Genomic DNA, 21,877 nt, shown 5'->3' on the forward strand with positions numbered 1-21,877 from the left:
TAACAAAAATGATAATAATAACAATAACAACATTAATAATAATGATAGTAATAATAGTAATAATGATGCTAACAATACTGATGATGATAATATTAGTAAAATGATAATAATAATAATATAATAATGATAATAATAATAATAATATGTTGATGATAGTAATGATAATACAATACTGTCAGTGATGCTGACAGTGCTAATCATAAAACTAATAATAACAAATATGATAAAAAACGTGATGTGATAATGATAATAATAATAAATAGTAAATAACAATAATAAAAATGAAAATGATTTTAATAATATTAATTATAATGATTAAAATAATTATAATAACATGTTAATGATGAAGATGATAATGATAAGGATAAAAATAATAGCGATGATAATGATAATAACAATAGTAATGATACTAATAATGTTAATCATGATAATCTTATTTTAGCAGTTTTCAGGAAAGACAAGAATAAGAAAACAGGAGAGATCAGTAGAAGTCACACCATTACTTCCTATTCCCTTTTGCCATAAAGAATATAATTAACAAACAAAAGGTAATTTCTTTACGTAGCAGATCAGTAGAGTTCGTTTGAGTTTATTTTCATTCTTGATATTCATGATCATATTTTTGTTTTCTTCCATTTTTACCCATACTTTGTTTACATTCATAGATTTATTTATCTGTTTTTTTATTGTCTTTCTTTCTTTTACTTGATTTATGTCTTCCAATGAACTCAAATTGTGTTCTACATTTGTTTTGGTCAGTCTTGTTCAACCCTGTTCTCCTAATCCAACCTGTGGCCAAGGAGCAACCTTGTACCAGGCCAAAATGTTCCATTTTTTTCCAGGCTAAAATGCCTGACCTTGTCCTCGGCGGACATTCGTCCTTCCCTAAAGAACCTGAACTTGATTCTTCTCCTCCGCTGGTCCCTTTGGGTCATTTCGTTGTCTATCATTCTATTTGTTCCCTCCCTGGTCGTTCTTTGCATGCAGTGATTACCTCTATCCATCTATTTCTATCTCTAACACTACATTTTTATCTCTGCCACCAGTTTGCCGCTGCGGTTTCTTAGAGATAATTTCTTTGTAAATTTTATTTATTCTTAACAAACTATGCTATCTTGTTTTATTTTGTTTTATAAAATGATATACATGATAAAAAATCAAGATATAAAAAGTCTAAAACGTAAAAAAAGATCGAAGAATCCTTTAACCCTTATGGGGTAAAATGAGGGGGATTCCGGCAGTTCCTAAGACACTCATGTGCTCATTCGGAAGGGAAAATGTGCTTCGCAATCCATCTTTCGCATCCCGTCTTGAGGAAGGATCGACAAACATTCGAAGCCGCTTCAGCTGTTCGTACCTTTCCGTACTCTACCTACGTTCCTTCACCGAAGAATCTTTCACGACAGACAACCAGACCGCGTTCCAGGCCCTGGGTCCCTCGGGCCCTGGGTCCCTCAGCCCCTGCGTCCCTCAGGCCCCGGGTCCCTTAGGCCCTGGGTCCCTCAGGTCCTGGGTCCCTCGGGCCCTGCGTCCCTCAGGCCCTGCGTCCCTCAGGCCCCGGGTCCCTCAGCGAGGCCAGAAGCAGCGCGGAGGAGCAGCTGCGTCTCAGGAGTCGAAGGTTTTGGCGTTCGAGGAGGAGTCGGGCCTCAGGCGTTGGAGGATTCGGTGCTGATGGTCGACTTGAAGCGCTTGAGTTCCTCCTTGATGGCGCGGATGAGGGGCACGGCCGGGTCGGACACGCGGAGGCCGGTGTCGGGGTCCAGGGCCTCGGTGCTCCCGTGCACGCCTGGGGGAGGGGGAGGGGGAGTGTAGGTCTCTGCTCTCTTCCTTTCTCTCTCTATCTATCTATCTATCTCTATCTCTCTCTCTTATTATCTAATAAGACATGAAATTGAAAAGAGTGTTTGACACAGTATACGCCGTGATAGTCTATCGGATGACAAAGGGGGATAAGACAATAAAAGCAATAAGATAATAAAACTAACTGATAATAATAGAACAATAAACTCAATGGAAACTCTTACCCGCCAGATTCAGCCCGAGTCGGTCGGGGCTGTTGGGCGGCATGTTGACGGGCGTGATGCTCCGGGCGCTGCGTCCACTGCCCGGGCGTCCGCTGCTCGGCCTCGCACTTGAGGGTCGTCCGCTGCTCGAGGGTCGCCCGGCTCCGGTCGTGGGATGGGCGCTGGAGGGCCGTCCGCTGCTCGCCCTGCCCGCCCCGTCCCCCCAGGCGGACACCGGGTTCCTGCTCTCCTCCAGGGGGATCACGCCCACCAGCTGCAAGGAGGGAGGCTGGGCGTGAGGGCGGGAGAGAGGGCGAGAGAACGGATGGTGTGTTCGAGTCCCACCAGGGGATCGGTTAACTTGAAATACATTTTTTTATGAAGTGTAATGGAAATATGTCACAACTAGGGATAAAGTTCCATTTAAATGAGTGGCGTATTAACAGAACACAGCCTGAAGTGTTCTCGGGTCATTCATGTAAGTCAGCTTTCCAACCTTACAAAATTCATCCAAGGGTCATACGTCACCTTAGCACAATGCGTTTTGTTCCCTTGCCTTTCCTTATTACAAAAAGTTCAAGAGAAAATCTACACAAAAACATCCAGACGATAAACCCTAACATTCTCCATGAACCAAGCATTGCACAAGGAACTAAGACAGTGAAAAAAGACCTGTGGTTCTCTCCACGACGGCGACGCGTGGACGGCGGCGACTGACCAAGGGCGCCCGTCGTCGCCTCCTGCGGCGCCCTGCTCCTCTGGCACCTCCGAATGGCGGCCCCTGGGGGAGCGGGAGGCGTTTCAAAACATCGTTAAGATGTGCGTATAGAAGCACCTATTCTCTAGGATTACGGGGATGCCGTTCTATAACACGTTGTTTTATTGTGCAGTAAACAGATATGGTCAGGATTTTCAATAGCAGAACAAGTATTACATGTACACACTATACATGAATTAAGGTGTTATCGAGAGAGGAGTCCAAAATTATTCAAAAACGATGATGTGGTGTATTACTTTTTCATTGTGTGTGTGTTAATTGTGCATGTTGTATATACACATTTTTTTTTTACATCAATCCTCATGTACATTTGATATTTTCCGTCAACAAAAATAACTTCTCAAAAGTGGCTAGGTTGTCAGGTACTGTTTATGCGGATTTTATTATTGGATAATACTACTCTACTTCATTTTTATCGGAGGCGAAGATACAGTTAACAGTTGGCGGTGGTGATGGCTGGCGATGATAATCATTTAGTAACATACAAGTTGATGAAAATTATGTGAAATATGATTGAAGTAATTCAAACATGCATTCCTAATATCATCTGCAAATCTCAAATGTCTCTTCGCCTCGATAAAGATAAGCAAATAAAACAGAGGAAAGAACAGTTCGAGAATACCGTTAAAATGTGGTTGTCTTGGGAAACGGTAACAAAACTTTAGTAAGTGTGCTTCTAAGATAACTGCACTGAGTGTTTGATGCTTCTAAATTTGACAACTGTGATTCGACGAGACGAGTGCGCGTGCGCGTGCAACACAGACAGGAGCCCTGAGTGTCGGGTATTCCTAACCTTATAAGGGCGTGGAAGCTTGCAAGGTTTGGATGGAAATAGAATTCGTAAATGAAGAGAGTATATTCAATAAAGTTTGCATCACTTGTCCAGATGGTGTATTATTGGTTGTATTTTCAGGATCTTGTGCGATTGAAACAAGGCGTGCAAATCCCCGAGAGTCAGTCAAGTACACAAACCTATCCCCATAATAAGTTCATCCATACCTCTGTAAGAAGGCCGCTGACCTTACGCGACCTTTGCGGCCTTGAGTGGGGGTCGTGAGAGGTGTGACCTTATCCCCGTGTCGTTGACCATTGAGCAGAGAGAAGGCGTCGTCCAGGAGGTCGTGGAAGCGACGACGCAGACGACGCACGTTGGGCGCCGTGCCGTCCGAGCTCCCCGCGTCGGAGGCCTGCGAGGAGGTCGTCGAGGCGCGGCGGACGAGCTCCTGCTGAAGGAGGGCCGGTTAGTTCTCTTTCGTTTCTCTTTCTTTCTAACGGTCTTTGTTCCTCCTTCCTGTTCTTGTTTACCTTTTCTATTTTACCTGTCTGTCTCGTTCTTTTTACTCTCTCTCTCTCTCTCTCTCTCTCTCTCTCTCTCTCTCTCTCTCTCTCTCTCTCTCTCTCTCTCTCTCTCTCTCTGTTGATTTTCGTACCTCTGATTTTAAATGTGGAAAATCAGAACTCTCACGATCACTTTACGAATAAACAGCGAGAGCAGTTTAAGAAGAACGTGCTGTTATACTGCAATAACTGTCTCTTCCTCAAAATCAAACTACCTGACCAATGCTAGAACCATGAAATAGTTTCATGAATGATTCAGATTAATTCCGAAATCCCAGCTGTTTATAATAACACATTCTTAATAGAAGTAAATACATCAACCGAGCGTAAACAGCAACCATGCACCATTCAGTCTACAGCCAATTGCAATTCAAATGCGAAGGATTCCTTCCCGAAGCCGACTGGCGCCAGCTCACCTCTCCTGACGAAGACGATCCTCCCGTCTCGTTGTCGATTCGAGCCTCCACCTGCGCGTCCTTCGTCGACGGCCGGAGGGGGGACTGCGAGGACTCCCTCAGAGGCGGAAGTCCTGCCTCCTCCCTGGTGTAGTTCCTGGGCGGGATGGGCGGCGCCTCAGGATCGTAGTCGTAGGACTGGATCTGGGACGGGGTGCCTTGGCCGTATCCTTCGGGAGGAGCCTTGGCGAGAGAGACACTCTTGGCCGGGCGGGGCGGAGGGAGGAAGCGAGGGAGGGACGTCCCCGGGATGAACTGCGCGTCCTGGTTCCTGTCGAATCCCGTGGGCGGCGGAAGGAGGGGCGGAGGCAAGAAGATCGAGCCGTGGTCCTTGCGCGTGAACTCGGCGGCGCCCTGGAGCATGTTGGCCATCAGCTGCGAGGCTGGGTCGTAGCGGGGGTCGCTGGAGGTCAGGTCGGAGTGGGTCGTGTCGTAGCGGGAGTAGTTGGAGTGCGACGGCTGGTACTGGATGTTGGCGGGGTTGGGCGAGCTGTAGACGGGCTCCTCGGCCTCCTCCATGCCGACGCGCCGGCCGGGCCGCTTCCAGGGGACACTGCTCTTCGGGCGGCGGCCGTCGGGCACCTGAGAGACGCGTGGCTGTAACTCTTTGAGCGATATTGCTTTTCCGTGTTCAGGGAAACGAGAAAGGTCCTGTAAATTTCTTGCTAGTGAAAATGTATGCGAATTGAGCAGAGAGCTACTTTGGATGTCCTATGGAATTCAAAAGACAGAAGAGACGGGGGAAAAGAATCAGAATCGAAGAATCAAAGATGATATGTCTTTCCTTTACCAACTACACGAATACTGGAAAAAATACTTAGGAAATTGTGTTCCTGTGAACGAGAGATTCTTGTACAGTGGAACCTATAAACGCATGCAATCAGGAAGCTCCTGGGCGCCAAACATCATCCTACCTCCTCTTCTGTGGTTTCGAAGTCCGCCTCCTCTCTGGGAGAGTCCTCGTGAGACTCATCGTCTTCCATTTCGTCCATAGAAGAATGTCTTGAGTGATCTGAAGGAAAACATAACCCTGATATGCCCTTCTTTGTTCCTTCGTTCATTCCACGTTTAATTACATTAGCAAAAGTAATGCGTCGAAAAAAAGTGAAATAAAGCCGCACTGTGAAGCAAAACATCAAAGTCATAACGTTCCCTCTTCAGTTAAAAATAAAAGGAAGCGTTTCACTCCATAGTATCTTTATTACAATCTTCACTTTACAGTGCACAGACGGAGGGTAGATTTCTGTAGTATGATATATAGCGTGTGGCATCTAACCACTAGGAAACAACGTCAGTTTATTTCACATTCCTTCTCTGCTTAGAGCTAAGTGCGATTCATAATATCCTGCATACTTTATGGATTATACAATCCAATATATTTCAGTGAAAATATAACGTAAAAAGTTACCTCTACTGACCTTTTTTGTCTCGGATGAGTAGCTGGTCGTGGGATCCCCCGGGAGAGGCGCGACCCAGCTCGCCTCCTGGAAACTGAGACGTCGAAGGGACGGCCGCGGCGTCCAGCTGTTAATGACAGGGGCCTGATTAGGCTTCTGATAATAAAGTGATTTGGTGATAGTGGATTATTTTCGTCAATATGTCATATTTTTGCTGTATTAAGCTCAGTAACATAGTCAATGTTCTTTGCTGGCTCTGGGTTGATGCTATAAAACAGGGGTGGCCAGCCTTTTGTGAGATATGATCTACTTTTTCTACAGGTTCCCTGATGCGATCTACCAGCCTAAGATTCAAACATATTCTATAAATGTATAATTGTATGTTGTTCAGACATATCCATCATTATGAATATAGATATAACTTATTCCCAGAAAAATAGAGAAATATAATAATCCAAGTATCATGAGTACTTGGATATGCAATTGCAGCTATTTGCTTCTGAAAGCCGAATTATTAACAGGTATAGTAGTGTGATCAACTTAAAACATGCTTGTGATCGACCAGTCCATCGCGATCGACTGGTTGGCCTCCCCTGCTATAAAAGATCAGTTAGAATGAATCAAAAATAAATATCTGTTGATTACTAAATCACTGACCTTCTCCTCTCTGCTGCCAGCATAGGCTAGGTTGAGGTGACCCGTGTAGGCGTTGGCGCTTAGGTGACTCCTCGGGGTCGCCGCCTGCGAGTGTTCACGACGGGTTAGTTGGAGTGAAGAGAGATAAATTAATAAAAAGAATGAAAAGTACAATGAGTGGAGTGGAATGAATAGAGAATAAAAGAAGGGGAATGGAATGCAAGGAGAGCAAAGGAACTTCGGAAGTTATCTGCTGTTAATTTGAGGGAGAGAGAGCGAAGAGGCAGAAAAAATTGAGAGAAAATACAAGAAATCTATGCACATCGAAGTTCACTACTTTCCCACACACTCACCCTAGTACAATACATCAAGCCATATTCCTATTCCACAAGACGATATCCATGTGGAGAAATATGTTTTGCAAGAAAGAAGGAAAAATATTTCCATTCTCAGAGAACCTGGGTGAAATATCCCCCCCTTCTCTATTTATCTTTCTATCTCTTGTCTCTCTCTCTCTCTCTTTCCCTATCTATCTATCTTTCTATCTCTCTCTCTATCTATCTTTCTATCTATCTATATATATACATACATATATATATATATATATATATATATATATATATATATATATATATATAGAGAGAGAGAGAGAGAGAGAGAGAGAGAGAGAGAGAGAGAGAGAGAGAGAGAGAGAGAGAGAGAGAGAGAGAGACATATATCTATATCTATATCTATCTATCTATCTATCTGTCTGTCTTTCTATCTATCTACATCTATCTATCTATCTATCTATCTATCTATCTATCTATCTATCTATCTATATATATATATATATATATATATATATATATATATATATATATATATATATATATATATATATATATATATATATATGCATATATATATAAATGTGTGTATGTGTATAAATAGCTAGCTAACTATCTTGTTGCTACCTCTATATAACACAATGACAAAAGAGTTTAATGAACTGCCACTGAACCTGCGAGTCCGGCTGAAGGATCTCCCTCTCCCTCCGGTGCCTCTTGTACACGAAGGCGGCGAGCCACACCACGAATACCACCAGCATCGCCGCCCCGATCACGCCGCCGATGATCCAGTAGACCAGCTCGCCCTTCTGCGGCGTCGGGGGCGCCCGCAGGTACTCTGTGGGGGTTGGGAGGGAGGGGGGTTAGGAGCTGCCATGTTGGGTTCCCTGAAGCGGTTTGTGGTATTGTTGCTTCTACTTTTATTGCTGTTATTGCAATTGCTATTATTATAATAATCGTATTATTATTGTTGTCGTTAGTAGTGTTATAATCATTATCTTTGTTATTGGGATTATCATGATTTCTGATGTCATATTTACCATAGATAATTATGAAATTGTCTCACTATCATTCTCGCCATGAGAAACGTTATTATCAATATAATTATCAATTATGATCATAAATCATTAGTAATAACACTTACTATCATTGTTATCAGTACTATAATCATCCTTCTCAACATCAAATTATCATTGTCTGAATCTTTAGTAAAACAGAACTCTAGACGTTACCTTCCGCTTTGACCACCACCACCTGGTCGAGCATGATCGCCATCTCCATATCATCGACGTTCGACATGTTCGCCACGGCCTCGCGGGCGAGGATGGGTTCCTCGTCGTCGAATACGGTGTAGATTAACTCTGTCGTGTCTGTCACGTTGTCGTACGTCACGTTATGGAGTCGTACTTTCACGTTCTCTGCCGTGGTCCGCTTCCTTCTGTTGAGGCCCGTCTCGAGGCGCTCCAGCGATGTCTTTTTCAGTAACGAAGACATGTGTAAGTTCTTTCTCAGAGGCCGTGTTGAGAATTTCGCATTTGAAGGCAAATTGCGGGTTGGTTTAGAACCTGGACGATGCTGTGATGCCTTTTCGTCGTCGCTGAGGACCGCTATGACCTTTCTTCGCATGAGTCCCGGAGACATGTCGTAGATTCTCTCGCCCGCACGAATGTCACGCTCCCTACGACGACGGCGTCTCAGAGGAGGTAAAGGAGTTGTGATGTCCGGAACCTGCCTCCTCACCCGGGCTGTGATCGTGGTGTAGTTCTCGTACGGGTTGCTGGTCGTGGGGTCGATGGCGGGCTCTCTCATGGCCGTATCTTTGGACGTTTCGTTCGAAGCCTCCGCATTCATTTTCAGCTTCTCTCGATTTAGCTTGTTTGCGCTCCGCCGGTAAGCTTCTCTATAGGCATCCGTTAGCAATGCCTCCATGCTTGCCCAGTAGAGCTGCGGGTCGTCGCTGGCAGGGGGACCTTCCAGCACTGTCCTGACCCAGTACCTCTGGTCTAAAGGCACCGTGGCGTTGTTGCTTGGGCTCGGCGGGCTTGGTTGCACGCCCGTCGTCAGCTCTGTTGTCGCGGTTATTTGGGGGCTTTTTGTTGTTGTCGGGGGCGTCTTGGTCTCAGTTGATGACGTGGTGACAGCTGTTTGTGTTGTTGCTGCTGTTGGTGATGCTGTTGCTACTGATGCTGTTGTTGTTGTCGCCACTGCTGCTGCTGCTGTTGTTGTCGTAGGTGTTTCTGTTGCTGTTGTTGGCATGGGTGTTATTGCTGCTGAGGATGACGATGACGTGGATTGTTCTGTGATCTGGGAGCTCTCTGGTGACGAAGTCATCGGTATAGTGGTTATTGGGTTCTGTGGCAGAGTGGTTAGTTCAGTCACTGACGAGGGAGTTGATGATAAATAATCAGAGGGTCTGGTTGCCACCGTCTCCTCAACCGAAGGGGTGAGTGTCGACGCTGTAACGTTAGACGGCTCACGCGTGGACGTCGGGAGGGTGAACGTCGTAGGACTTGTTTCAGGAACGTCAGTCGTTGCTCCTGCCGAAGGCTCGAGCGAAGGAAAAGACGAATCTCCGATCCCAGACGATGAATTGGTCGACGTCTCAACTGAAGAAGAATTAGAAGAGGAAGTAGTTACTGTAGATCCTGCCTCCGTCTCCTTGGTGCCATTGCCACTGTCGATATATATCACTGCGCCCTCGGTGTCCTTATCGACATGAGGCGGGGCAGTTGCGAAGCTTGGGGAGACCGTTGGCGTCTGGACTGGCCCTGGGAGAGGGGAGAAACAGTCTGCTGGGGAAGGCGGGGTCACCTGCAGACTCGGCAACACGCTGGTCGTCTCTATAGGCAGCGGAGTCGTCACCGGCGTCGGCTTGAGCGGCAGAGAGACGACAGACATGGACGACTCAATCCCGGACGAGGAGAGGGTCGCCATCGCCTCAGAGGGCGAGACGGCAACCGCGGTCCCGTTTTCGGTGGCACTGGACACCAGATTAACGGAGGTGACGGTGCCGGCGGGGAGGGTGGTGACACCATCTTCTTTTCCTACTGCAGAATCGTAGATTCCACCGCTAGGGTCTGTTGTATCTTCTGTTGTATTTTCTGCTGTGACTTCTGTTGTCTGTTCTATCGTCCCCTCTTCAGTTCCACTTTCTATCGTATATTCTGTATCAGGTGTGGCAATTCCAGCATCACCATTACTCTCCATACCACCGCTGCTTTGTGGCATTTCAGTGGCACTCTCATCACCATCTTTGCTTGGTATTGCTTCCCCGTCTCCACTATAACCATCACCACCTTCGTCAGTGAAGTTGCCGCCTCCGTTGGCACTGCCTGCAGCTGTGGCATTACCATCCTCTGCTTGGCCGTCAGCATCGCCACTGCTAACACCAGTGTCATCACCACCAGAGCCTACAGTAGTTGCGACACCACTTTCATCACTATCGGCAGATGCATCACTGCTAATTGTTGTGGTGACGCTGTCATCTTCACCACTCGTTTTTTCGCTGTCAGGCTGACTGCTTACCGTAGTTTCTTCACCATCATTACCTATAGTGGTATATTCACCATCAGCCTTATCGACGGAGCCACTGTCTCCACCGCCAGCAGCCGTGCCGTCACCATCACCGCTTCCATCACCGTCGCCAATGCCAGCACCACCTTCCCCAGCAGCCACAGAGCCATCCCCACTGCCGAGTGCAGGATCTTCACCACCAGCGCTTTCAACCCCAGTGTCATTAAAATCACCGCTTCCGAAAACGGCGTTGACACCACTGCCATTGTCATCACCATCAGTAGTCTCGTTGCTGTGACCACTTCCATCAACAGCGCCATCTCCACTGCCAGCAAATACACCGTCGCCACTGCCAACACCAGGGTCACCACCACTGCCGAGGCCGCCATCTCCACTACCAACAACAGAACCATCATCACTGCCAACAACATCACTATCGCCGGTGGTATCTATTGTGCCATCGCCGCTGCCAACAACACCATCACCACTGTCAGTAACAGAGTCATCACCACTGCCAACAATAGCATCATCGCCACTGCCAACAACGCCGTCACCACTGCCAGCAACAGCGCCATCACTACTGCTGTCATGGCCATCACCACTGCCAACAGTATCTTTACTGCCGCTGTCACTACCAACAATGCCGCTATCTCCATCACCACTACCAACAACAGCGCTATCGCCAGTGGTATCTGTAGTGCCATCACCACTGCCAGCAATAGTGCCATCACCACTGCCAACAAAGCCATCACCACTGCCAGCAGTAGTGCCATCACCACTGCCAGCAGTAGTGCCATCACCACTGCCAACAACGCCATCACCACTGCCATCAACAGTGTCATCACCACTGCCAACAATAGCGTCATCACCACTGCCAACAATAGCGTCATCACCACTGCCAGCAATAGGGTCATCACCACTGCCAGCAATAGTGCCATCACCACTGCCAACAATAGCGTCATCACCACTGCCAGCAATAGGGTCATCACCACTGCCAGCAATAGGGTCATCACCACTGCCAGCAATAGTGCCATCACCACTGCCAACAATAGCGTCATCACCACTGCCAGCAATAGGGTCATCACCACTGCCAGCAATAGGGTCATCACCACTGCCAGCAATAGTGCCATCACCACTGCCAACAATAGCGTCATCACCACTGCCAGCAATAGGGTCATCACCACTGCCAACAATAGCGTCATCACCACTGCCAGCAATAGGGTCATCACCACTGCCAGCAATAGTGCCATCACCACTGCCAACAACGCCATCACCACTGCCAACAACGCCATCACCACTGCCATCAACAGTGTCATCACCACTGCCAACAATAGTGTCATCACCACTACCAGCAATAGTGTCATCACCACTGCCAACAACAGTGTCGTCATCCTCAGCACTGCCAACAGTCGTAACATCACCATCACTGCCAACGAAAGTTCCATCTCCACTTCCTTCAAAAGGACCCTCACCGCCTCCGCTACCACCGCCATTGCCACCATCTCCACTTCCGGCAACAGTGCCACCACCGCTCGCGACGGAATTATTTCCCCGGCTGCCTCCCTCCCCAAATCCATCCCCATCTCCACTGGCAACAACAGTGCCATCACTCTCTCCGCTGCCAACACCAGCATCGTTTCCATGGGCGCCTCCCACGCCACTGCCGTCACCATCTCCGCTACCAACACCTGTGACATGCTCATCAACGCTGCCACCATCTCCACTACCAACAGCACTGCCTTCAATTTCCTCAATACCGATACTAGTGCCATTCCCTGCAGCTGTTTCCATGTCGGTGCCATCGCCATCACCAGCGTTTCCCTCCGTGCCACCATCAGCGTCATATCCAGCCGAGCCATTTCCACCGCCCGCGCCAGCCTCCTCGCTCACGCCGTCTGTGCCAGCAAGGGCCGTCGAAGTCTCACTCGCCGAAGGGCTCTCTGTGCCCGCCGTGCCCTCCTCTGCCTCAGTTCCTTCAGCTGGAAAGTGGGAGTCCTTGTCCTCTCCCTCCTTCTTTTCCTCTTCCTCCTCTTCATTTCCCTTCCCGTCGCCTTCTTGCTCGTCTTTTCCCCCCTTTCCCTCCTCTTTTCCATCTCCCTCTCCCTCTTTCCCTTCTTCAGGAAAGACAGACACCGAAGGAAGCGTTATCGCCGTCTCCGGGAAGCTCTCGCTCCAGTTCGTTGCGTTGGTGGCGACTTCGCCTCCTTCTTCTTCGTCGAGTTCGACTGGCGAAGGATCGACCGCCTCGACGCTGCCTGTCGTGACAGGATACCAGGGGGCGCTCGCAGAAGTGCTTCCTGTTCCTGGCACTCCCGCCGTGGTATCTGCAGGGTCTTCGTCTGGCCTTGGGGTGGTTGGCACATCGTCATCTTTGTCGTGCAGTGACGGCGTGGTCAAAATGTTATCGACCCCGTCTTCGGTGTCAGGGTTAGTGCCCTCACCTGCTGGTGTTGTGAGATCGAGGGTAATCCCTGTGTCTTCAACGAGTGGGCGGAGCGTGGCTGACTGAGTGGGAACTGCAGAAGGGAGAGCGGTTGTAGGCTCAAAGGCATCAATAACTGAAATATCTTTTTCAGATTCGCTTGACTCTGTTGTTACTTCCAGTGGTCCTTCAGCACTCCCTTGCGTCTCTTCGGTTACTATGGCGTCTACAACCGTTCCTCCTGACAGTGTTTCGTCGACAGGACCCGTTATTTCAGTGGGGCTTCGGTCGTCTTCCGTTGTTACGGTCTCTTCGCTGACTGTTGTCACAGCAACATCGTCGGTGGAGGTTGCAGCGTCCCCTGAACTTGTCTCATGCGTTCCACTCCCCTCGTGTGAAGTCTCAGTGGTATGTTCCGCTGAAGGTTCCTCCATTGTATTTTCATCCGACTCGCCCATTGACGGTGTTGGCATTATAGCAGTAAATTCGGTGCCAGGGACATCCTTCGCGGTTGTGGCAGGTTCTGGCTGTGACATCTCGGGGGTGAGTTCGCCCCAGTCCGTCCAGTCCCCTCCGCTGCCCCCATCCAGCGTCGCTGTAGGAGATGAGTCATCGAAGGACACAATCGAGGTCGGTTGGGTGTAGAAGGTCTCGCCCGTTGGCGGTTTGGTGTTAACAGTTAGAGATGGAGTGACTGTCTGGGACAACGACGGCGTCGCAGAAGGCACGGTGAGGGTGGCAGAGGGCCCGGGGTATTCGATGGAAGGCCGGACAAGATCAGTCGCATCGTAGCTGGACTCGTCGGGAGGCGACGGCGGGCTGGTTGTCGAAGGCTTCGTGGAGAAGAGCGTCGGCGGGGACGTGATGGTCTTCGTGACCGTGATGTAGTTCGTCTTCCCTCCCTTGTCATAGCTCTGCTCTTTACTGCTGGAAGAGCCTGGGATCTGGTTCCCGCTGTGGCCTGATTGCGGGTAGTCGCTCTGAGGCCGTTCGTGCACATCGGAGCCGTTCTTCGTGGCGCCCCCTTGCCCGTCCTCGCCCAGGTCCTTCCCTTCACCCTTCTGCGGGCCAATGTTCGAGCTCACTCCTTGCGAAGCAGATCCTTCGTAGAGCTTTGTAGGATTGATGTGTTCGGAGGAGGCCATGGTGGGTAGGATCGTGGAAGGCGTGAAGGGGGAAGGGATGACTGTGGTATACACTGTGGTGGTCAGGAACACAGTGGTGGTTGTGATCTCGTGGAACCAAGAGGTGTCGCGCGGCCGGTGCTGCCACTCCTCGGAGGGGCCGTCGCCTGCAACGAGATGGCGCATATATACTTACATGCATACATACATACATGCATATATACATACATACATAAAAATATATAGCATGAATGGATGTCACTATCAAAAAATAAGAACGTGTTACCCTTATCTTATATCACATCGCGTAAGCAAAAAGAGGTCTTCAAGAATAAAGTATAAATAGATCGATAAAAGATAGATAAAAGTCCTTTCCCATTACTATGAAAACGACACAAACCGAAGTCCTTGACCAAACTCGGCCTTTTTCCTCACCAGAAGCCATCCACAGGAAGAAATCTTCGAGGCTGTAGTCCCGCTTGCCCCTGCCCAGCACGCCGCTGCCCTCCGCCGCCTCGCCTTCCTCCCACCAGTCGCCGCGGCTGCCTTCCAGGGGCATCTGCACGAGGCCCACGATCCGCCTCGACGCCGGACCCGGGACCAACACGGGCGTCGCCTCCATCCTCAGGCTGTTACCGGGCTCTGCAAGAAGGACGTCGAGTGAGACACGTGCGTCTTGTGGCGGAAGACGGCGGTCGAATATACTGGGTCGATCGTGAGTATGCTGCGACTGTAGCATAAATAGTTTCGAAGCATTTTGTGTTGCCTTTCGCTGGTCTGCTCAATAGATGAATGAAAACACAATATGTGATTATCGACTCAGATCTCGACCGAAAATCCTGCCCCGTGAACTCTGATTCCTTCAGTTCCTTCGACGCCCTCTGTGACCCTCGGCCTCGAGTCCCGCCCACGCCCCGCATCGCCCATCGATCCAGCAGGCGAGTGACATCCGCCCACCCAATGGCAGGTTCGCTCACGGGGAACAACGGCCGTTTGCGTGATGTTGTGTCAGTGTGCAGAAATGTATTAAGGAAAAGGCATTCATCAGCAAAAGACCTGAAGGAGGCTCCATTATTATTATTATTATTATTATCATTATTATTATCATTATCATTAATATTATCATCATTATTATTATTATCATCATGATTATGGTTGCCATTAGCATTATCATTAATAACAGCATCACGATTATCATTATTACTATCATCATCATCATCATCATTATCGTTATCATCACCACCATTATCATCATTATTACTATTACTAAAACTACTACTACTACTACCATTATCATCATCATTATCATACGAGTAATTATTGTTTTTATTATTATTGTTATGATTATCATTATTATTATTATTATTATTATTATTATAATAATTATTATTATTATTATTACTATTATTATTATTATTATAATTACTATTATCATCATCATCATCATCATCATTATTACTATTATCATCATTATTTTTTATTATTATCATTATTATCATCATTATTATTATTGTTGTTTTTATTGCTGTTGTTGTTGTTGTTGTTGTTGTTGTTGTCATATTATGATAATAATAATAATAATAATAACAACAATAATAACAACAATAATAACAATAATAGTTATCATTATTATTATCATCATCATCATTATTATTATTATTATCAGTATCATTATCATTATTATTAATATTATTATTATTATTATTATTATCATCATCAGTATTATTATTATTATCAGTATTATTATTGTCATCATTGTTATTATCATTATTATCATTATTATTACTATTACTACTATTACCCAACTATTATTATCATTATCATTGTTACTATTATCAATATTATTACCATTGCTATTTTCAGTATTGTTATTATCATTATATTATTACCATCATCATTATTATTACCATTTTTATCATTATCATAAGAATCATCATTATTATGTTCATTATTTTTTGCTATCATTATTACAATGAGGACTAATATTCAGGAAAGATTAGTCTTAGAGACGAAGCAAAGAGAACAGATGATATATATGATTATAAATGAAGTTTCTAGTGTTCATTCAGAAGACTGATTAACTATGCAATATTTTGCACAGTGGAATGATCCATTTTCGTCCATACTTTTTCTACAGGGAATGTAAGCTGACATCCCACAACATAAATATTGTAAAGATGAAATAAAAGATCGACTGTTAAACCTTCCTTCCATGGATAAAATCGATCAATAACACAACTTGTCCTAATAAAAGGACAAGGCGGGTGATTGACATGGCTGATAGACACTTAGAAGTGAATGATAAACACACCATGATGTACGAGCTCCATGATAAAGACGGAAAAGTGAAAGGTTGTCGGCCTTGGCCAAAATCCTACAGGTGCCAGCATATGTTGCTCTGCCTTCGGGGTGAGTGTCCTCGCGTGAGGTGCAGGTGCGGCCGCGGCGACGGAGTGCACTTCGCTTGCTAGAGCCTTCTGGGTCTAAATCAAGGCTTGCGAGGTGTGTGGGTTAAAGGTACCGATCTGTTGTTCAGCATGTTGCATTACCTGTCCTCCTACGTACGCGGAAATGTATTTGTTTTAGAAAATGCAAACGGCTCTGTATCCACATACACACGCACACCCTCATATATGCGTATATCTATGTATCTATATCTATATATAAATATGGATTGATAGATATATTGATATTTGGGTGTGTGAGTGTGTCTGTGCGTATGTGTGTTTGTACGTATGCATGTAATACTAAGAAACTTCCATACTTTACTTTAACTTTCCTCTTTTTTTATGTGTTTTGTTTTACGCCTGTCCTTGCGAGGGTCGATGCCACGCCGCAATGTCGTTTTCGCCGTCGTTATCAGTCACGCAATCTCGAATCTAATCTTTGCGGCAAACAGCCTGGCTCGCTGCGATGACATGCGGCAGAGAGACTAACTACTTTTTTCAAGAAGGAGAAATGATGTTTGTCTGTGACTACTTGAGAAAGATAAGAATCCATGCATGGTAACACTAGATATGATATAATGTAATATGATGTAATTCAGTTTCATATAATACAATATAATGTAATAATGATAGTGATAGTAATAATGATTCTAAAAATAATGATGATAACAATTACAATGATAATTATAATGATAATAGTAGTAGTACTACTACTGCTACTACTGATAATAGCATTAATAATGTTAATGATTATTACCATTATGATTAAGATAATAAGAATAATAATGATTATCATAATAATGATAACAACAACAACCACAACAGCAATAATGCTAATAACAATAATGATACCATGAAACATGATGGTGAAAATAATAACAATGATGATATCAATATTACTACTAATGATGATAATGATAAAAATGAATACTTAGGATAGTAGGAGTAATATATATATATATATATATATATATATATATATATATATATATATATATATATATATATATATATATATATATATATATATATATATATATATAGGCAATACTAATTTAGGCATCCGCACTATATATACAAAGAAAAGTATAACAGAATTATTGACTAGTGTTCGTACTTGTCGGGGAAGTTAACAAAATTATAGGGACCTCACTGGTTGTGCTTTAATTGATATTCAAAAGAAATTTCGTTAGGTTACGTTACGTTACGTTAGGTTAGGTTAGGTTAGGTTAGGTTGGCTTAGGTTAGGTTAGGTTAGGTTAGGTTAGGTTAGGTTAGGTTAGGTTGGCTTAGGTTAGGTTAGGTTAGGTTAGGTTAGGTTAGGTTAGGTTAGGTTAGGTTAGGTTAGGTTAGGTTAGGTTGGCTTAGGTTAGGTTAGGTTAGGTTAGGTTAGGTTAGGTTAGGTTAGGTTAGGTTAGGTTAGGTTAGATGAGGATAGGTTAGGTTAGGTTAGGTTAGGTTAGGTTAGGTTAGGTTAGGTGAGGTGAGGTGAGGTTGGCTTAGGTTAGGTTAGGTTAGGTTAGGTGAGGTTGGCTTAGGTTAGGTTAGGTTAGGTTAGGTGAGGTTGGCTTAGGTTAGGTTAGGTTAGTTTAGGTTAGGTTAGGTTAGGTTAGGTTAGGTTAGGTTAGATGAGCATAGGTTAGGTTAGGTTAGGTTAGGCTAGGTTAGGTTAGGTTAAGTTAGGTTAGGTTAGGTTAGGTTGGCTTAGGTTAGGTTAGGTTAGGTTAGGTTAGGTTAGGTTGGCTTAGGTTAGGTTAGGTTAGGTTAGGTTAGGTTAGGTTAGGTTAGGTTAGGTTAGGTTAGGTTAGGTTGGCTTAGGTTAGGTTAGGTTAGGTTAGGTTAGGTTAGGTTAGGTTAGGTTAGGTTAGGTTAGGTTAGATGAGGATAGGTTAGGTTAGGTTAGGTTAGGCTAGGTTAGGTTAGGTTAAGTTAGGTTAGGTTAGGTTAGGTTGGGTTAGGTTGGGCTAGGTTAGGTTAGGTTAGGATAGGTTAGGTTAGGTTAGGTTAGGTTAGGTTAGGTTGTCTTAGGTTAGGTTAGGTTAGGTTGTCTTAGGTTGGCTTAGGTTAGGTTTGGTTAGGTTACTTTAGGTTAGGTTAGGTTAGGTTAGGTTAGGTTAGGTTAGGTTGGCTTAGGTTAGGTTAGGTTAGGTTAGGTTGGCTTAGGTTAGGTTAGGTTAGGTTAGGTTAGGTTAGGTTAGGTTAGGTTAGGTTAGGTTAGGTTAGATGAGGATAGGTTAGGTTAGGTTAGGTTAGGCTAGGTTAGGTTAGGTTAAGTTAGGTTAGGTTAGGTTAGGTTGGGTTAGGTTGGGCTAGGTTAGGTTAGGTTAGGATAGGTTAGGTTAGGTTAGGTTAGGTTAGGTTAGGTTAGGTTAGGTTGGCTTAGGTTAGGTTAGGTTAGGTTAGGTTAGGTTAGGTTAGGTTGTCTTAGGTTGGCTTAGGTTAGGTTTGGTTAGGTTGGCTTAGGTTAGGTTAGGTTGGGTTAGGTTAGGTTAGGGTAGGTTAGGTTAGGTTGTCTTAGGTTAGGTTAGGTTAGGTTAGATTGTCTAAGGTTGGGTTAGGTTAAGTTGGCTTAGGTTAGGTTAGGTTGGTTAGGTTTGGTTAGGTTAGGTTGGGTTAAGTTGGTTAGGTTAGGTTAGGTTGGTTTAGGTTAGGTTAGGTTAGGTTAGGTTAGGTTGGGTTAAGTTGGTTAGGTTAGGTTAGGTTGGTTAGGTTGGCTTAGGTTAGGATAGGTTAGGTTAGGTTGGCTTAGATTAGGTTAGATTAGCTGAGCTTAGCTTGGGTTAGGTTGGTTAGGTTCGGTTAAGTTGGTTAGGTTAGGTTAGGTTGGGTTGGGTTAGGTTAGGTTAGGTTAGGTTAGGTTGGGTTAGGTTGGGTTGGGTTAGGTTAGGTTAGGTTAGGTTGGGTTGGGTTGGGTTGGGTTAGGTTTGGTTAGGTTGGCTTAGGTTAGGTTAGGTTAGGTTAGGTTGTCTTAGGTTAGGTTAGGTTAGGTTAGGTTGTCTTAGGTTAGGTTAGGTTAGGTTGTCTTAGGTTGGCTTAGGTTAGGTTTGGTTAGGTTGGCTTAGGTTAGGTTAGGTTGGGTTAGGTTAGGTTAGGTTAGGTTGGTTAGGTTGGGTTAAGTTGGTTAGGTTAGGTTAGGTTGGTTAGGTTGGCTTAGGTTAGGTTAGGTTAGGTTAGGTTAGGTTAGGTTAGGTTAGGTTAGGTTAGGTTAGGTTAGGTTAGGTTAGGTTAGCTTAGGTTAGGTTAGGTTGGCTTAGGTTAGGTTAGGTTAGGTTAGGTTGGGTTAGGTTAGGTTAGGTTAGGTTGGCTTAGGTTAGGTTAGGTTGGTTAGGTTAGGTTAGGTTAGGTTGGTTAGGTTGGGTTAAGTTGGTTAGGTTAGGTTAGGTTGGTTAGGTTAGTTTACGTTAAGAAATTTCGTCGGGATTTCGGCAACATTGACACCGGCGCATCCCGCAGCGGCGCCGGAATCTCGTTCGGATTTTGCATTTTTTCAAAATTTTCACTTTTCATTCCACTATTTCTTCCGTGTGTGTGTGACCCCCCCTCCTTCAACCCCCAATTCTCCACGGGTCACCCAAGATTGAAGGGGATAGGAGAAAGAAATAATAATAACTAATAGGCGCGGCTGTCTTACTTAGATTTACCCCCCCCCCACACACACACACAGACACATATATGTAAATATATATATATATATATATATATATATATATATATATATATGTATATATATATATATATATATATATATGTATGTATATGTATATATATGCATATATAGATATATTTATGTGTGTGTGTATGTGTGTGTGTATACATACATACATATATATATATATATATATATATATATATATATATATATATATATATATATATATATATATATATATATATTATATATATACATATATATACACATGTATGTGTATATACATATATGTATGCCTATATTCTTATAAAGATACACACACACAGCTGTTTGTGAATATTCCCAAAGTCCAACCGAGTTCAAGGTCGTCCGCCAGCGACAGTCGATGAACATTCCAGGTCCAGATCAGTGAATGAAGTCCATCGCCTCGACGTGTTCGGACAAGAACCGGATTTCATCTTGCTGAATGCCTCATCAATAGCTTCTCTTATTTTTTTTTTTTTTTTTACAAGACATTCTGTGTTGTTCGTCTGCCGTTATTACTTTGATCTGGTTTTCTCTTTTTTTGTTTTATTTCTTTTATATGTAATTACACACAGACGTAGATTTCTCAGCGTGAAAAATATAATTACTTCAGTAAGGGATCACCTTTCCTGAAAATAAATTCCACATTTCGAGATGTTTTCACTGCCCATTCATGTCCTGCAAATATGAAGCGAAGCGAGCCGAGTCAGTTCATAAAATACCTTTCGTTTGCTCTGCGATGTTGCTTGCAAAAGGCGAGCCATTGCTCATTGCTCGTCGATAATCAATGCGCTGTTAATGCTGTGGATGCGACGGTATTTACGCTGAAGAGAGACCGATTAGACGGCTGGAGTTAAATGCCAACGCGGTCAGTGCTGTGCATGCAGAGAGATTGCTTCGTGACTTACTGTATGTGTCCTTCATCAGAAGCAATTGCACATGCATACACACGCACACACGCACACACATGTGAGTTTGCGCGTATTTGTGTAACATATAGTATATGTAAACACCAGTTTATAGTCTCGTCACAACCTATAGAGGCGCCCCAATCGTATACAATGTTCAAAAGTTTCACCTAAAAAAGGAACAGGTGAGGCTTTTGAGTTCAATGACATACCAGGCATTGCAGGACATTTATCGGGTTCATCGAAAACGTAAAATACAATCAGTGGTTCAGCTGATGGTATATAGTCATCGTAATTAAAAGTGCCTTTGCGTGTTGATGGCAAGGTCATTGACACCCGAGTAGAGAAGATAATGGCATTACTGTTTTAATGGGAAAGAGGGATTAATGGAAGAGGCAATGGGCACTTCTGGGCCAGTGATTAGGCTGTTGAGTCCGTTCGAGAAAATACATTTCCCTTTATAATTATGATTACTGTTTTTATCATTATATCTTTAATAAGGTATATTATTATTATCATCGTTATCATCATCATTACCATTATTGTAATACGAGTACCACTATTATTTTCATTATTATTATCAACATTATCATTTTTATCATCGTTATTATCATTATTATTGTCATTATTATCATCATTATTATTTCATCATTATTATTATTATCATTGCTATTGTTACTATTCGTATCATTATTATTATTATTATTATCATTAATGATAATAGTAAAGATGATGATAAGAAGGACAATAATAACAATGATGATAAGGATGATAATAATGATAATAATAATAATAATGATAATGATACTGATAATAATAATAATAATAATAATAATAATAATAATAATAATAAT

The 21,877-nt window shown here is 44.3% G+C and overlaps 1 protein-coding gene across 2 annotated transcripts in view; it reads right to left on the bottom strand.

The window, feature by feature from the left end:
- Positions 1 to 343: 343 nt before the first annotated feature.
- Positions 344 to 21,877, bottom strand: part of LOC113813380 (mucin-22) — a 61,678-nt gene continuing 40,144 nt past the window's right edge. Inside the window, exons 2-12 of one of the 2 annotated variants that reach the window (XM_070136991.1) lie at positions 14,431 to 14,637; positions 8,169 to 14,162; positions 7,611 to 7,774; positions 6,629 to 6,712; positions 5,993 to 6,098; positions 5,489 to 5,586; positions 4,536 to 5,156; positions 3,781 to 4,004; positions 2,676 to 2,784; positions 2,025 to 2,277; positions 344 to 1,786 (exon numbers count right to left, since the gene is read on the bottom strand). In XM_070136991.1, coding sequence (XP_069993092.1) covers positions 1,647 to 1,786; positions 2,025 to 2,277; positions 2,676 to 2,784; positions 3,781 to 4,004; positions 4,536 to 5,156; positions 5,489 to 5,586; positions 5,993 to 6,098; positions 6,629 to 6,712; positions 7,611 to 7,774; positions 8,169 to 14,162; positions 14,431 to 14,637 — 8,000 coding nt within the window. In that variant the 3' untranslated portion in view covers positions 344 to 1,646. Of the gene's footprint in view, positions 1,787 to 2,024; positions 2,278 to 2,675; positions 2,785 to 3,780; positions 4,008 to 4,535; positions 5,157 to 5,488; positions 5,587 to 5,992; positions 6,099 to 6,628; positions 6,713 to 7,610; positions 7,775 to 8,168; positions 14,163 to 14,430; positions 14,638 to 21,877 lie in introns of both variants that reach the window. The other variant, XM_070136990.1, reaches the window with a different exon arrangement.

Source organism: Penaeus vannamei, chromosome 22 (assembly GCF_042767895.1).
Source record: "Penaeus vannamei isolate JL-2024 chromosome 22, ASM4276789v1, whole genome shotgun sequence".
Lineage (NCBI taxonomy): Eukaryota > Metazoa > Arthropoda > Malacostraca > Decapoda > Penaeidae > Penaeus > Penaeus vannamei.